This window comes from Crocodylus porosus, unplaced genomic scaffold (assembly GCF_001723895.1).
Source record: "Crocodylus porosus isolate Cpor-Errol unplaced genomic scaffold, CroPor_comp1, whole genome shotgun sequence".
NCBI lineage: Eukaryota > Metazoa > Chordata > Crocodylia > Crocodylidae > Crocodylus > Crocodylus porosus.
In genome coordinates, this window is record NW_017728886.1 from 149,475,961 (window position 1) to 149,493,175 (window position 17,215).

The window sequence follows — 17,215 nt, forward strand, 5'->3', positions numbered from 1 at the left end:
CAAACAAACCTTGCTTGACTGTGCAGAGTCCAGCAAGATGCCTATGCAACACAGAGTTCAAATGAATGTTACCAAAATAGACTGTAACTAAATTAAATGACAGATAGGTCTCTGTAACTGTGTCAAATGTGGTCTTAAGGAGCAGCTCTGACTCACTTTTCTTAATTAGGCTTCATTGGAATAGAAAGGGACCCATTGATTTACCAGCATAGCTATCAAAAAACATTATTCTCTTCCATTTTTGTTTTGCTTTTGCTTTGTCATAGTCCCTTTGCTTTACAATTTTCTCCCTCCCTTCTCATATACTCTCTTCTTGTTGGACTCATCTGAAGTGGTCCATTTTATGCATTCGTCTCACGATGATGCCTTCTTTTCTATTTTTCAAACACAATACTGTAAGTACTAAATGCCACCAACATTAATAATCTGTCTAACAGGTGATATATTCTGGAGATGATGCAGGTAGCTGGGATTAGTCAAAATAATTTGTCATCAGAGAAAAACTTGCTGATGATACAGAGAACTAATACGACATTAGATCAACTAATTCAGAAGCCAGTGATGCACTCTTCAAGCTAACCACCACTGAGTGTCCTGAAATTTTAAAGTACAGGAAAATGGATGCATTTTCACTGAGTTCAACAGATTGAAAATAGTTTTCCTCTCCGTTGAAGTAACGGGATCAGAAAATACAATTAATTTAGAAATAGATTTATTTCTAGATTTTGCTACCCATGTCACGGCCTGGGTACTGCCTCCTTGTTATTTTTGTGTATATGCATATTTTTATTGATTTGTTTCTAAACTGGTGCTAGCATGTCTTTGAGAGTCCATTGTCAGCCCCAGTCTGATAAAGCTCCCTCTGATAAAGTTGCTGCTTATGAAAGCTTATGCATCTCTGATTTATTTAGTTTATAAAGTGTAAATCTACCCTGTATTCTGCTTGTCATTAGCTCCTGCCAAGGTTTTTTTTTTTTAAAACACTTTCTCACCTCCCCGCTCCATCCTCTGCATTCATTTGCAATTTTGGGGGTTAAGTAATATTCTGCGATGCCTTGACTTCTCAGATTATGATTCTATTCCACCACCAGACTACATCATTACAAAACCCAGTGTCCTGTAGGTTATATACCTGACATCTCATTTAAACTGAGGTGCTCTGACTCTTGACAAATCAGCTCTGTACCCTCAGTGTACACATTTTACCTTGGACAGAGCCACAGATCAAGGCCTGTGTACCAGGTCAGTTCCCAGGTGGAAGAGGGATTTCAGCTGTTGAAGGCAAGTCTTCTGGACAAGGGTCAGTTCCATCTGTGAAGAATATTTCTAGCCTCCTTCCCTTTGTCCTCCCTCCTTTTCTGCTGCAGACAGACATCAACCAAAGATTTCCTCTTTGTTCAGCCAAAGGCAAAAATGACCCAGAAGAGGACAACTGACCCAGAAAAACACAATGTGCCATGCTGCCAAACCATGCCAAGGGCGATGTGGAACTGCTGCTCAGATGATGGGTGTCACTCTGGTAGCAGCACTGTTGAGGGTGCCATCAATTACATGTCCCTGCTGGCTACCCCAGCCCACTTTCAGCAGTTCTGATTCCTTTAATGAAAAAGCTAGGGGTCTCCCAAGACTAATTACTGATTTTCCCTGTAAAAATCCCCACATTACTGGAGGCCCACGATACTGTGAGCATTTCTATCCCCATTGGGATCAGTGACCTTACCTCAGCCTACAACACAACCAGGGATCAGGCCCTTGTATTTCAAGAGACCTTTCCCCTTTAACTGGGATCTGCAGGTACCATTGGAATACACCTCATCTTGTTAATTAACAGTTAATAAATACTGACCTGGCTTCTCTCTTCTTTCAGGTTGCATAGCCAAGCCTATGCTTCCAGAAGAGGAGAATATTGGCCAAGAGGGGCCAGGATTGGGACCTTAATAATGAATAGGACTGGACACATGCAGCTGAACAAACCAGGGGCCCAGTCAGCCTTGCTTTCCCATGTTGTAGCCAATTCTGATGAATCACCATAGGTGCATTACCCCTTGCCCTCCAAAAGTGCATCTCTCACATATCCCAGTGCTAGTCTTTCCTCCCTCCAACCCTCTCCCTGCGTTTGCAGCAGGCAGCAAGGTTTAGTTTGTTGTAGAAAGCAATGAAGCCCATTTCAGTACATGGGATTAGAAGTGAGCAGATAGAGAAGGAACTGATGCATAAACTCTTTCTCTCTCTCTCCAAAACTCTGGCTCAATTTTCAGCCTTTCCCTGGCCATCAGAGGCAATCTAAACAGGAAGCAATCGCTCTGCCTTCACCCCCATCGCTCAGGCAGCTTGTTAAGAGGTGGAGGCCGGCGGGGCTTACTCAGCGAGAGCAGCATGTTACTAAAGACGGGTTCATCCAGGATTCATAGGCGAGGAGGCTGCAGGGGGCTGCAGCCTGCAGTCTCGTGTTGCTCGCAGGCTGAACTCGTGGGACACGGATGAGGCGCCAGCCCAAGCCATCGGGCAGTAGAAACAGCTCCCCCAGCTCCGGAAAAGCACTTGTTGTGGGCCTGGGGGTCTGCCTTGTATTATCTGTTCGCGTTTCCACTCCGTTGGATTGGCTTTAACTCGCCCCAGCGCCTCTTGGCGCGGGGGTAGGAGCTGGTGGGAGGGCTCCGGAGCAGTGAACTGGCAGCGCTGTGGGAAAGCAACCCGCTCCCTGGGTCAGGGGTCCCGGGCAGCACTGAGCCCTTGACGCCTCCCCTTGGCTACTGCTGGCTTCTCTGTGTATCACCTCTAGTGACCGTGGATGCCGGGCCGTCCCCGGCAGAGCTGGGAGCAGCCGGGCTCTCCCGGGCGGTGTCCCCGGCGCGGCGGGGCGGCGGGGCGCACAGGAGGGATTACGGGAGACGCGGCCGGCCCCGGCAGGGCTGGATTTGGGCGAGCGAGAAGCAAACCCAAACCAGGAATGGCACTACCACCCCGGGGCGTCAAAGCCAGCCAATTCCGGGAGGGTTTTTTAGCTCCTCAACCCTGAAGACAAAATAAACTCTTGCCACCATCATCTGCGTTGGGCTCTTTGTAGCTCCGAGTATTTATCTAGCAGCGGTCTCACTGAGCAAAACAGGAGACGGGTTGTGAATGCATTAGAGCAGATCTAGGGAAATAAAATTATACCGTATCTAGGGAAATAAAATATGTTACACACTCACATACACCCCCACGTACACATAAATATATACACACACAATACGTACAGTCATAGAGCGGAGGGGGGGGGCTCTGCGTTTATTCTGGATCTTGGCCGTATATATACCATATATATAATGGTAATATGTATATACGTATGTGTGTACATCTCTACTCACATATACAGGCATGCGAATATGCATATACATGGATGTATATATACATAAATGTGTGCGTATATACATATACAATGCATACATACATACACATGCAAAATATACATGATATATGGGATTATCTTTATATGGGATATACACATAATATTTATATGTATATATGGGATACATACATGGTGTGTGTATACACCCACACACATATATACACACACATACATATATACACACACATATATGGGAGATATATAGATAGATATAGAGATATCTAGCTATATATCTATAGCTATACGTATACGTATAGCTATAGATATATATGGGATATACACTTGTCCTATATGTAGCTGATCCCATATATCATGTATGTAATGTATCCCATGTAAATACACTCACACACGCGGGATATATGCATGATATATGGCATTATATATTTCTAGATATCCCAAATAAATTCGGAGCCCACCTCCATTCTTTCATGACAACTTGAGGGAAACAAAAACCCAGTGCACACGCGAGAACAAGTGGCGGTAAGCACCTATTATAAAAAAAAATCAGTGAAAGCCCTGAGTCGAGGCTGCTGATAGGTGGAAGCTTCCCCGCGCCTATGAAAGGAAAGCCCTTTTGGTAAATCCTTTGTAAATTCCTCGGATCCTCCTATACCATTCCCACCGCCCCCAACCATCACACACACACACACACACCGCCACCACCACCACCGAGCCGCTCTGATCCCAGCTATTTGTCCAAAAATAGACCTCCGTTATACAGCTGAAAGGAAGGGTGGGGGGATTGTTTGGGATCGTATCCTAAAACGTAACGCGAGGTGCAGACAGATGGAGACGGAGATTGCGAGAGAGATTGTATGGGTATGGATATGGAGATACGGATCTAGGTATAAATCTAGATCTAGCTATATATCTAGATATGCAGATAGAGATATATAGCTATAGTTATAGATACAAAGCTACACATATACATATAGCTGAGCTCTGCCTATCATATACATATACGTATACATATACATATATTTGCACCTGGTTTTTTATTTCAGGAAGCCGCGAGGCTCGGCTATGTGAAGCTGCCCTCCCTCCCGCCCATCGCAGCCGGTGTCTTGGCTCGCTTTGAAGCCCTCCCCTCCATGTCAGCAGGTGCAGGCACCCAAGTCTGCAGGACACGTGCTGGCTCAGGCCCCTTGCAGAGGTGCCTGCCGGACTCCCCGGCTTCTCCGCTGCCTGCCCCCTGGCCAGGAGGCTTGTAACAGGTACGGAAAACACTAGTGCGCACCCTCTCGCATTGTCAGTTTGTCTAGACAATAAGCAGGGAAGAGGCAGCATATAATAGATGTGCCCCCCACATCCCCCTTCTCTACCTCTGTTCATGTTTAATCTCGTTTGAAACCGATCCCTAGAAACAGGCGCTTGGCAGTGGCAAGGCACATCTGCATGCCGGGCTAGCCGGAATAACAGCGGCCTGGGAGATTTCCCGAGAGGTTCGGCCGCTATTGAACAAATCCTTTCCCTTCTCAAACTCCGGGAAGACTGATATGAACATCGAAACAATTTGCAAGAAGAAAAACAATCAGAAGCAGCATGAGCCGGCCCTCCCTTGCCCCTGCCAGCGCCTTCCCAAATCGCTGGCTTAGCTCACCAGGCAACTACCAGGGGGATCACCCCGCTCCCCAGCCAATTCTTGGCCGGGCTAATTATAGACAGGCGATTTATTATTCATTCGTTTTAAATCGGAAAAAAAAAAAAAGACCTTGAACGGGCTAATGAGATGGAGAGCGCCTTCCCTCCCTCTTTGAAAGAGCCGGAGATTGCTGTAGCGGGGGAAAGCATCTATACTATACCCCGACGGCCGCGGCCCACCCAGCCAGGACCCCGCTACGTTTTCTCTCGGGTGTCGCTGGCTCGGATGGGACTTTGCACACAGGGGAGGAAGCTCCCTGCATCGGTGTCAGGGAGATGACCTGACCCAAATGCTCCAAGCCCTGGCAAGTCCCTAGGGCCAACAGGGCCGGGTCAAGCCCAGGCCCAGCGGGATGCCTACCGAGAAGACAAGCCCGCTCCTCCTTAGGCAGCTTCCTCCCCACGGAAATGTCTTGCCCTCGGCCGGCAGCCGCTGAAATCAATGGGAATTTGCTAGTCGCCTAAGTGGGAGCAGGACCAGGCTGCCCAGGCAGGGCGGGAGCTGCCTGGCACCGTGCTGCAAAACGCCAGCCAGCGATCACATGCACACACTCACATATGAAATAACAAGAAAATAGCTCCTCTGTGCACAACCTAGCGAGGCTGAGCTCTGCCTATATTGGGAGTGATCCCCCCCACCCTTTTCCCCACATAATGTAGTTTATCATTAAAAAATCCACATGGCTTCCAGGGCTCTACGCGCCTGCCTCCGGCTCCCCGGGCACGTCTGTTGCTGGGATTCAATACGTTTGGGAAATGCAGATTGGCTTGCAACCCACTGTTTGATTTATGAACCGGTACGGTGGCTCTTGCTTACACATTACATCGCAGGCAGCGCAGGGCTGGGAGAGGGGAAGCGCGAGCAGCCCGGGCCGGTGCCGCCTGCCAGCCGGCAGCCCCTCCCCCCCGCCGCCGGCCAGGCCTGCCCCAGCCCGGAGCAGAGCCGCTGCCGGTCAGCGGGGCTCCCGGCTCCTGGGTAGCAAGGCTGTGTTTACTCGCTGATGCCTCCTTCTCTATCAGGAGCCTATAAATAGACGGGGGTTACAGCGGCTCGGGCTGCCAAATCGATACCTCCCCCCTCCCCTCGCCAGTTCAGCTGAGCTGTCTTATTAATTATGAAAGGACTCATCTGATCCCAGCTTGTCTTTGCAACGTCTTAATGGTGGTTGCTTGTTTCCTTCCACTGCAGCAGAAATGCTCCTCGCAGGCCGGCGCTGCCTCGCATGCGGCCACAATCCCGTGCTCCGCAGTCGCGCCCGGCCAGGTCCCAGCAGCTGCACAACGAATCCAGCCCCTTTGGGCGCGGGGGTCCTCAACCAAGCGGACTCCGTCCTCCGAGACTCGCAGCCCTCCCTAGGTCTGCAGGGGCTGGCTCTCCATCACTCACGACTGAACCACAACAAATACAAGGAAATAAAAATCGACTATGCTAATCAATTTAGCAATTCTAGATTTATTTGCACCAAAGTGTCTATGGTATTAAAGTTGTCAAGTCTGTATTAGGCTCCAGTATCTTAAAAACCTGTCCATTTAAATATGTGTGTGTGTATTTATACACAGACACACACATATATATTTATATATATGTGTGTATTTATATACACACACACATATATTTATATGTGTGTATTTATACACATATATATTTATATATGTGTGTGTATTTATATACGCACACATATTTATATATGTATTTATATATACACATATATATTTATACATGTATTTATATATACTACGTTATATATGCATCTGTGTATATTTATATATACACATACATATATATATATTGCCCATGCATATTTTGTAAATAAAACGACACCCTCATTTCAAACAATAATTTTTATTTTATACTTCTTTCTATACTTTGTAGCAAATTTCTCTTTTTTTTGCTGAATTACCTTTATAATAAACCTTTTTTTTTTAATTACATTTTTCCTTTTAAAATCCAGGCTCTTTTTTTTGTCAAAATCGTTATACTGTATTTTTTTTTTTAGGTTTACATTTAAGCCCCCTATATATATTTCTTTTTCTTTTTTGTGATCTAGCCTGTCGGATATTCAGGTATCTTACTGTATGTGTAACATCTAAAACAAGAGGAGGGAAAACTCAAATTAAAAGCAGTGAACTCAGAAAGATGCCTTGACAACAGCAGTAAAGCTAAACTCAGCAATCTTAGCAGCATTCATTCTTTCAGTCATCAGTGGTAGACATCTCTTTTTCCTTCCTTTCTGGCCATTTCTTTCTTCCTTGTTTCCCTCCCGTGAGGAAAAATGATTAATAGGATTCTTCTTCTTATTAGTATTGTTTTGTTGGAGTTTCTTTTTTGCAGTGGTATGGACCAAAAAACAAGCGACCGTGGAGGAAAAAAAAAAAGAGATGAGAGATTGTGAGTTATTCACCATATGCTTCAGCTGTGGGATCTATCTGGGTTCTTTTCCAGCAGTGCCTGGGTTACTTGGTGGTGGTGGTTTCTTAGCTGGGTTATTAATACATGTTTCCCCCCTCACTTCATTTCTCTTTCAGATTCTCAGAGGAGCCCCTTCTGCCTTAGCGCGATGATTTATATATTCATATTTATTAAGATTAGGTGGCCCAGAGCCGTTCCTGAGATTGTTTTGCAACCAAGGGCTGGAGTTTTGCTCTTGTGATGTGAAGACAGGATAAAGCTGAGGTCCGGTTTTGGCTGTTGGCTGCTCAACGGTTTGGTAACATTTGGCAAATAAAACACAAAATCGAGAGAGAGAGGAAAGAGAGAGAGAGAGCAGGAGAGAGCGAGCGATGCCACAGTCCTTTATGGGTGGTTCATCAGCACAGATGCATCACACAGTCCCCCCGGCGCGGCGGATGGGCGCCTCCTCTGTAAATCCAGCACGTGGAGAGGGTGTGTGAGTGTGTGTGGGTGTGCAAGGGGGTGTGTTTTGCCCAGGGCTCCTAGAAGGACAGCCAGGTCACTAGCGCCGCGGAGAGAGAGACCAGGAGCACCGGCAAGGCGGGCAGGAGCAGGGAAGGCGCCGACCCGTTGCTTCCCCCGCACAGTTCAAATAAGCTGCCTTGGAAATCGAGGTTTTTGGACTCCCTCTTCAGTTTTTCCCAAAGATCTGTCGCTCCTTCCTGGCAATCCGTGAGGGCTGTGAGGGTGCAGGCGTGGAAATCATCCCAGTACCTGGGGAAGGAGCAGACACACAAACTAGGACTAAGGTCACCCTGGGCAGCCCCCGTGCCCCCCTGGCACCCCCTCCGCCTCCCGCCCGGGCCCAGACCCAGCTGGTGGGTGGAAGCGGTGGGGAGCTGAGCTTTGTGGGAGGATGCTCTGGGTGAGACACCCCCACAAGGCATGCAGAGAAAGGCACGGGGCGCCTTCCCCTCCTTTCTGAATGCATAGCGGGGGCCTCCTTCAAGATCCTCAACATCAGCACACAGCCAGCCCCCCCGCCTCCCCAATTCCTTCCACCCGGGACCCAGATTGCAGCCAGTGCCGGATCTACCCCTGCTCTCTGCTCCAGGAACTCAACTCTCCCAGCTTCCCCCCGACCCTAACAGACACTCCCAGCTGCCTTGGGGAAAGGGTGTGTGTGTGTGTCGGGGGGGTCTTTGGGGCTTTGCAAGGAGGGTCCGAAGCTGGTGTGTAGCTCCAGAGAAAGGGTTTTTTGGGGGGGAGGGGGGTGGTCCCCGTGCAGATAGATAGATAAAATATATATTATTTTATATCATAAAATAACTATCTCTGTCTCTATATATCTATATCTAGATAGACATAAATCTATCTATATAGACATATAGGTACATAGATATGGATCTATCTATATAGACCTATATATATATATATTTCTATTTCTATTTATATGGAGATATCTGTCTATATACCTGTTTATATAGAGATACCTATGTATATAGTTATCTATATCTATAAATCTCTCTCTATATATCTATATTTATACCTAGATTGATAGATATACATCTATATAGACATAAAGATATATAGATATGGATATATCTATTTATACAGCTACATTATCTATTTATATAGAGAGATGTATCTATATAGCTAGATATATATAAAGCCAGGTTCCCCCCGAGGGATTCCTCTCCTCAACGGAGCTGTAGAGGGTCTGGGCTGCAGTCCTTATGGCCGGCGTCTAGCATCCCTGACTGTGCTGGTGGTGTTATTATTGCGGGGGGGCTTGTACTCCTATGCGGTTTGCTTTCTTTTTTTAACTCTTTTTCCTTATGCCGAGGACCTCTGAGCTCGAGAGGGACAAACTGCAAAGGGGTCGATGCCCTGCAGCTCGGGGCAAAGGTCCCCTTGGCTGCAGCGGATCGAGCCCCGGGCGTGGAGCGGTAGCGGGAGCACCGGGGTCCCGGTCCATTTCGGACCGTCCAGCCCGGGGCCGTGGGGGGAGCTGCCCCATTGATTCCCACGAGCCCCCTGCTGCCTCGGCCCATCAGCGCTTGCTCATTCCTTCGCAGCCTCCTCAAACGCCTCCCCATTGTTTTTCCTCGCCCAAAAATAGATCCCGAGGCTAAATATAACCTGCACGCGGGATTGATCCCTGCTGCCTCGTCTCGGGTTAGAGGAGAGCGGCTGATTTTTCTCCGCCCCTGGTGCAGGTTATTTGAAGTCCTTGCGGTCTCTGACACTGTCCTCTGTTGTTTCCCCCACCCCCCCAAACCGGCGCCTGATCCTTTCTTCCTTCCTCTCTTTCAAAGGCAGGCTGCGGGCTTGCAATTTATGAGCACTCTAAACTGGTTGTAGGCTCCAATGTTTGCTACATTTGTAATAAATAATGAGATATGGAGATGCCAAGAAGGCTGAGAGTGTGCCTCTCCTGCAGTATTTCTGCTGTAATTGCATCTCCCCGGGGAAAACTAAATCTTCCCCCCGATTTCCTTTCAGTACACAGACTGGGAGGGGGAGGGTCAAGGCTGGGGGAGTGGGAAGGGAAAAAATATTCTTGAAAGAAACCAGGCCCATTTTGGTGGCCTGGCACAGGAGCTAAATCCCGTGCGGTAGCCAGGACAAAGCCCTTTCTCGGAGACAGATCCCCAGCTCCAGTCCCCCTGCAGCAGCTCAGTTGCTGCCGACTACGACAGCGCTGGGCTGGGCTTGAAGGACCGCAGGGGAGCAGCAAGCACGAGATCGGGATTCATGGCAAAGCCCACGGGGGGGCCACAGCTTGGGGGCCGGGGCCACTGGGCCTTGATTCAAAAGTAGCGCCGTGCCATTCACCTTGCTCTCCTAGTTATTATTATTACTAGTATGCTCATCGTCGTCATCATTAGCCTTATTATTACAATTATTGTCACCAGCATCACTTGCTGTTATCGTTATTATTACTACTGTTACAATCATCGTTATTACTATTATCAGCAGCATCATTGCTATTGTCATTATCATTACTATTGGCATCAATGTTATTACAATCATCATTGCTATTATTACTATTATCAGCATCATTGCTGTGTTATTATTACTGTTGTTACAACCATCATTGCTATTCTATTATTATTATCAGCAACATCATTGCCATTAACCTTGTTATTACTATTATCATAATCATTGTTACTATTACTATTATTACAACCATCGTTGTTAGTATCATTATAACTATTATCATGATTATTACTATTATTACAACCATCATTATTATTACTACTATCATCATCATTGCTATTATCCTTATTATTATTGTTATTATTTTCATCTTCATTGTTATAATGGCTATTGCAGACATCCTTGTTGTTATTACTATTATTATCAACATCATTGCTATTTTCATTGTTTTTATTCTTATCAGCATTGTTATTATAACTGTTTTTATTACTATTATTACAATCATCATAATTATTACTATCATCCTCATTGCTATCATCCTTGTCATTACTATTATCATAATTCTTATTAGATTTCCACTCGTCGTTGTTACTGTTATTATTACTATTATCAGAATCGTAATTATTATCATTATTATTACTATCATCATCACTGTTGTTACATCATTATTGTTATTGCTAGCATTATTATTATCAGGACCATTACTGCTACTATTGTTATTATTATCGCTATAATTATTGCTTTGATTATATCGTTGTCGTTATTGTTACTATCGCAACGACGGTAGTTCTTTTATTATCATCCTTATTATCGTCCTCCTCCGCATCCTGACTTGCCCAAGGAAGTCTCTGCCCTATATTGAAACGGTTCGGGCTTCGGAAGAGGAGCTAGTTTTTCCGGCTGTCTCAGCATCAAGCCAAAAAACAACGGATTTCGTGGGCTGGTGATTCAAAGACACCTGGAAGCTCATGTTGCGGGGGCGGCCAGACTCGGCGAGCCCGCCCTGGACCCCTGCCGGGGTCTGCCCCGCAGCCTTCCCAGATCCCCGGGCGACATGCAGTAAGGGGCGGTGAAATCCTACATAATTCCCTGTCCCCAGGCAAAGCCCCGCCTGGCCCGGCTTGCAGCCGGCTCTCCCCCTCCCTCGCCGGCTGATCTCGATGCGGGGTGGGCTCCGAGTGTGCAGGGAGATCTGCTTCAGATCCCGTCCACCAGCCCGGAGAGGCGCTTTTCTACCGCGGTTTGCAAAGCCCAGTGGATCCGTACGAGCTCGGAGGAGGGATCCCGGGCCGGGGGCGGGGGGTGTTATCTCGGGGGAGTGCATCCCAGGGTCCGTGGGTTGATTCCAACCAAGGGGCGTTTACCCTGGGGGGGGGGGGCGCTACTCCGTATCGGAGCGTGAGATCCGGCTCAGCATCCCAAAGGCAAGGCGTGCCACCCAAAACCAGGCCTTCGCCACTGGCAGGGGAGCGGGGAGGTATTGCTGGAGGCCGCGGGGGTTCTGCACTGCCTGCTAGGCAAGGGGCGCCTTTGCTTGGCCAGGGCTGGGGGATAAGGAGGGGAGAGGGGGCAGGCGAGCTGAGGAGCCCTGAGCAGGGAGCATCCAACCCAGTGCCGCGGGGCCAGCCCGAGCCAGGGCCCTGCCTGCCCCAGTCCCTGCTGCGATGCCTCGGCTCGGGTCCTCGACCCCCGCCTCCCGCTCCCGGAGCCCGCCCCGCCCCGCCGGCGGAAAGCGAGGAAAGGGGAAACCTACGAGCAGATGGTCTGGAGGTTTCTCTTGTCGTCCAGGTCCTGCGGGTAGTTGGCCATGTTGTCTCCCAGCCTGAGCAAACAGTTGGAGAAGCCCCTAAAGACCGCATCGCACTTCCCCGCTGCTCTCACCGCCTGCACCAGGTACGCTGGGGAAGACAGCAGCGCCCATCAGCCCGCGGGCCCTCGGCGGCCTCCCCGCAGCACCGGCATCGCCCGTGCCCGCGCACGCACACGGCTCAACGCACTGAAACCGCGGCCGGGACAGATACGTGCGTGTGCCCGGACGTGTGTGTGTGTGTGCGCGTGTGTATAGCACACATGCAGTTTGACACACTGAAGCAGAGGCCAGGATATATGAGGACGTGTGTGCATACACATATACGCGCGCGCGCGTGTATGTGTGTGTGTGTACATATGCAGCTTAACACCGGGATATGTGCATGTATGTGTGTGCGCGCGTGTACGTGCACAGTTAACACATTGAAACAGCAGCTGGGATACGTGTGTGCGTGTGTGCATGCACCTATCTGTGTGTATAGATATAGCTATACACATTGCCATTTATGAATGGGGAAAACCTGATCTGCGAATGACCCATTGAAAAACCTTCCCGGAGAGGGCTTGTGACTTCCCCCCAGCTGTTATCCCCACCCCCAGGCAATGTCTTCACAGCTACTGTTGCTTTGGGGTTTTTTTGCTTTAAGCCAATTTCATTTCGATTCTTTCCTTTCCCGGGATTCATGGCTCCAAAATGTTGCCTTCGACCAAAAAAGCTCCAGCTCCGTTTCAACGTGTGTACACACACACATATATACAGACAGACAGACAGACACACACACACACACACACACACACGCACGCACTTCAGACTTTCGCAGAGCGGTAGCTCTCTGCTACCTGGAAAATCATACAGGAACACAGAATAATTCTGAGATGAAGAAACAACCAGCAAACCAAACCAAATCAGAAGCCCTTCAACAAAAACCAAAGCGCACAACGCTGACTAATAATAATAATAATAATAATAATAATAATAATAATGACAACAACCAGGAACAAAGCCCAAGGCCAAACCGACCACAACAGGAGGCTAAAATCGAAGCGACTCCCGTGTTGGTTTCACCTCGAGGATCAGCAGGAGAAGGAAACCATTCCTCTCCCGCCGGCTTCCCCCTTCCCACGTCCCATGCCGGCCCTGGCTAACCAATGGGACTCATCACACCCGCCGGTCCTTTTTGAAATGGCCGTGCCCCGCAGTGTCTCATCCACCGCTTGTGCGTGTGTGTGAAAGACGTGAATCTGCTTCTGTGTACGTGTGTGTGTGATCCATGCAGGTATGTGAGCGGTACATCTTTGCGTGCGTGCGTTCGTGTGTGTAATCCACGCTGGTAGGTGATAGGCACTGCTCTGCCTGTATGTGTGTGTGTGATCCACGCTGGCACGTGTGAGAGGCACGTCTCTGCCTCTGTGTGCGTGTGTGAGACAGCGAGGGAGCGAGTATGACATCGTCTCTCGGGTGTCATCCTTTAGTGGCTGCTGGGCTGGGTGAGCAGGGGCCCGCGTCCATGGGGACGGCTGCGGGGACGGGGAGATGCAGGGAAAGCGCCCTCACCTCGCGTCACCCCGCCTGCGTCCTCCCCTGCCCCAGGGCCGGCAGGCGGGTCCAGGCGGGTGCCGTGCCCTCCTCCTGGCGGGACACCGGCGCGACGTGCTGAGCTGGCCCGGGAAGAGCCGGCCGGCCCGGGTCCTGCTGCAGGGCCCGGGGGAGGGGACGGGGGTATCCCTCTCTCGCTCCCCCTGCCTCGTCCCCACACTCCCCCAAATACAGGGATTGCATTTAGAAGGAAAGACATCCAGCTCCTTTTCCTCCTCCCGCCCCAGGCGTCAGATACACGTCTCTGGCCGCCTGGCTGGGACCGGCGAGCAGACGGGCTATTTATCCCTATCAATCCCGCGGCAAATGAAAGGGAATTAGAGGCTTGTTGGTTTAATTGATCCCTGGCTTCATCCGGAGCAGCAGAACCCGGAGCTGTCAGCTCTGTGTGTGTGTGTGTGTGTGTGTAGCCCACCGCCACACACACCCGCACGCACACACTCACACCCCCCCGTCAGTTTCAGAGCCGCGGGGGGAGGCAGGGTCCTACCCCGGAGATCCCCGCAAAGGCGTCTGGGGCTGGTTGCAGGCGCTCCCCTTGCCCACCGAAAAACGCCCCGATCCCAGGGCTGTCTCCCCCTCCCCATTTGCTTCCTCTCTAACCTGGCTTAGGACCCCCTCCCCCTCCCTCCCCCAGCTCCTGCCCGCACACCGGGGGCGCCAGACACTGAGGCGCAACAAGGCAAAGACGCACGGGGGGCATGGGGCAGCCCAATGCCCCCCACCCCCAAAAGCAGCAAACCCCAGGGTGCAGCCCCAGTCCTGCCTTTAGGATCCGGCCTGGAGCAAGCTGCCCCCGGAGCCCCGGGCCCTAGGCCTGCCCGCGCGTGTCTCCCCAGGAGGGAAGCGGGGATTTTCTCGCTTGCCCCAGGCAGGGGGATCGCTCCTTCCCTGCCCACCTTCCCGCTGCTCGTCTCCTTCCAGCCTTGCCCCGGCCTCTCCAGCTTTCGCCCCCAGCCCCTTCTCGGCACACGCACCCCGCAGGCGGGGCACGGGCTAGCAGGCCCCAGCACCGATGCGCCGCTGCCCGGTCCCGGGACCTTCTCTGCCTCCAGCAACAATGCTGAAGATCCCGAGACAAAACACACGCGCGCGCACACAGCGGGGGGACACCACCCCTGGCGAGACCTGCCCCGCCGTCGTCTCCATCCCCACCCCGGGAGAGGCAGCGGTCTGGGGTCCCAAGGATGCCCCGGCTCTTGGATCGGGCCGGAGTGGGAGTGACCGCTCCTGCCGGATAGACAGCACAACGCCAGAGCAAACCTAGCTCGCAGAAAACCGCCTTTCCAAAGGGGCCAGCAGCCAGCCTTTTGCAAATTCCACCCACAGCTTCCAAAGGTCACATCCATTTTTATTTTATTTATTTGTTTTTTGTACATAGACAAGAACACGAATTTTCTTTATACAGAGAGGGGGAGAGAGAGATTTAGCTCTTCCAAAATGCTGCCGACATCGCTTGGCGAAGAGAGCTCCCGACCGAAATGCTCTCGACCTAGCAAGGCTGAGCGTTGGTCTTACGGCAAAATTCCTATGCAGGATATTCCCCCTCCCCTCCCTCCGCCCCAGCCGACCTCTTTTAACCTGCCAATATCTTTCAATTATTTCCTAATCAAAACCCAGTTTTGGATCAGGCTAAGGACTTTTTTTTTCGTTTTGGTTTAGTTCATATTTTCCTCTGCAGAATCCAAGGATGTGTTTCCTATTGGAAGCTGCTGCCTATTCGTATCTCCAAAAAATGCCATAGCCAGAAAGGAACGGTACCGACCTGGACATAAAATCAGGGGGAGAAACAGTACCACCAAATCCTGAACAACAATACAGATGAACACACACGCTCGCTCTCTCACTCTCTCTCACATACACAAGCAAAGGGCACACACACACATATATATACACATATACACACACTAGCAAAGAACATACACACATACGTACATACACACACCAGCAAAGAGCACACACACATACACACATACAATAGCAAACAACACACACACACACACACACACACACACACACACTAACACACACACACACCCGGTGGAGGGAAACCTGGGCTATTTTCAGTAACTATCTCCTAATGTCCAGGCATTTTGGACCCGTACTTTAATAACTGCTAGAGGGTCTGTTAGCTCAAAAGATAATATTCGGGCACCAACATTTAGATGGTTTTACATCTTTTTCAAAGCCACATTTCTTTCTCTCTTTTTTTTTGGGGGGGGGGCTGATTTGGTTTGCTGTTACGCTTCCCTGCAGTGGGAAGCGCTTTAAAGTTCCCCCCAAAATGCAGCAGTCCCAACCTCTGATCTATTCCCCCCTCCCCCACATACACTCTTTCCTTGCGAAATAAACTTTGCAGCTACATCTCTCTTTATCCATTTTATGCCAGTTTTTCTCTTTGCCCCTCTGGGGAGGGAGAAAACACGTCTTAGTCCCGGAGCCACGGATTTGGCAATGGCAAAGGATGCACTGGATAGTCCGAGACAAATACATAAAAGCAATTTTTTCCCCTAGGGGAGGAGAGAAAAAAAGAGGGGGGAAAAGCCAAAAACACCCCCCTCCAAATAAATAGCAATTGATGAGCATTTTCCCCCCTCCTGGCTCAGGAAGAACAAGGGTGGCTCAAGACGAATACGAATTCATCCCCGATTTTCTTCTTGACCTCTTGCAAATGCCATTAAAACACCAGCCCAGGACAGAGCCAGAAAGAGTCTCCATCGCACGGTCCCATCTGCGCGCATCACCCCAGCACTTGGGGGTCCTGAGCCCCTTCCTGCCACCATCAACTGGGGGGTTTAAGGGGGGAGACAAGTGGATGGCGAATTTGGCAGTCCACTTACCTATCTGCACAGCGAGGATCAGAGAAATATATCTGCCGTTCAACTTAAGTCCCATCCTACATTTAGTAAAACCATTTGCGACTGCAGATCTTTAAATAGTTACTTTGGAAATCGTGGGGGAAAGCCGAAAAATAGGCATTGCCAACAAGTTCCCAGCAGCGGCGAGTTTGCAGCCAAGGGGGAGAGAGAGAAGAAGAAGGAGAAAGAGAGAGAGAGAGAGAGAGAGAGAGAGGGAGGGCAGGAATAGCTGGGAATGGTTCACTCCATTAGGAGGGGGCGGAGGAAGAACAGCTTCACGCCCACGACCAGCCCTGACGTGGGGGATGACACTGCCTGATTTTTTTTTAATGTGCACCTTGGAAGAGAAACGCCATTTATAGGCATCGCAGACTGGATTTAGCCAGCTCTCTGCCATGAATCGCAGTGAAATCTCCCCAGCATATTCCTACCCAGCCCACCCCAGGCTTGGGGCTGATCGCTGGGGTGACCCTGCAGGCCCTTCAGTGGGAGCAGACAAAAGGCCGCCCCCAGGAGCGGGCCCAGGGAGCCCTCCTCCTGAGCAGGTGCCTGCTGCCAGGGGCTGCAGCAAGCGCCTGAAGAGC

At 50.0% G+C, this 17,215-nt stretch overlaps 1 protein-coding gene across 1 annotated transcript; it reads right to left on the reverse strand.

The window, feature by feature from the left end:
* Positions 1 to 7,055: 7,055 nt before the first annotated feature.
* Positions 7,056 to 16,847, reverse strand: NRN1 (neuritin 1). The gene is made up of 3 exons (XM_019542887.1): positions 16,614 to 16,847; positions 12,121 to 12,265; positions 7,056 to 8,198 (listed from the first exon to the last, which is right to left on the reverse strand). The coding sequence occupies exons 1-3, from the start codon at positions 16,666 to 16,668 to the stop codon at positions 7,967 to 7,969; spliced, it is 432 nt and encodes a 143-aa protein (XP_019398432.1). The 5' UTR covers positions 16,669 to 16,847; the 3' UTR covers positions 7,056 to 7,966.
* Between the last annotated feature and the right edge of the window lie 368 nt (positions 16,848 to 17,215).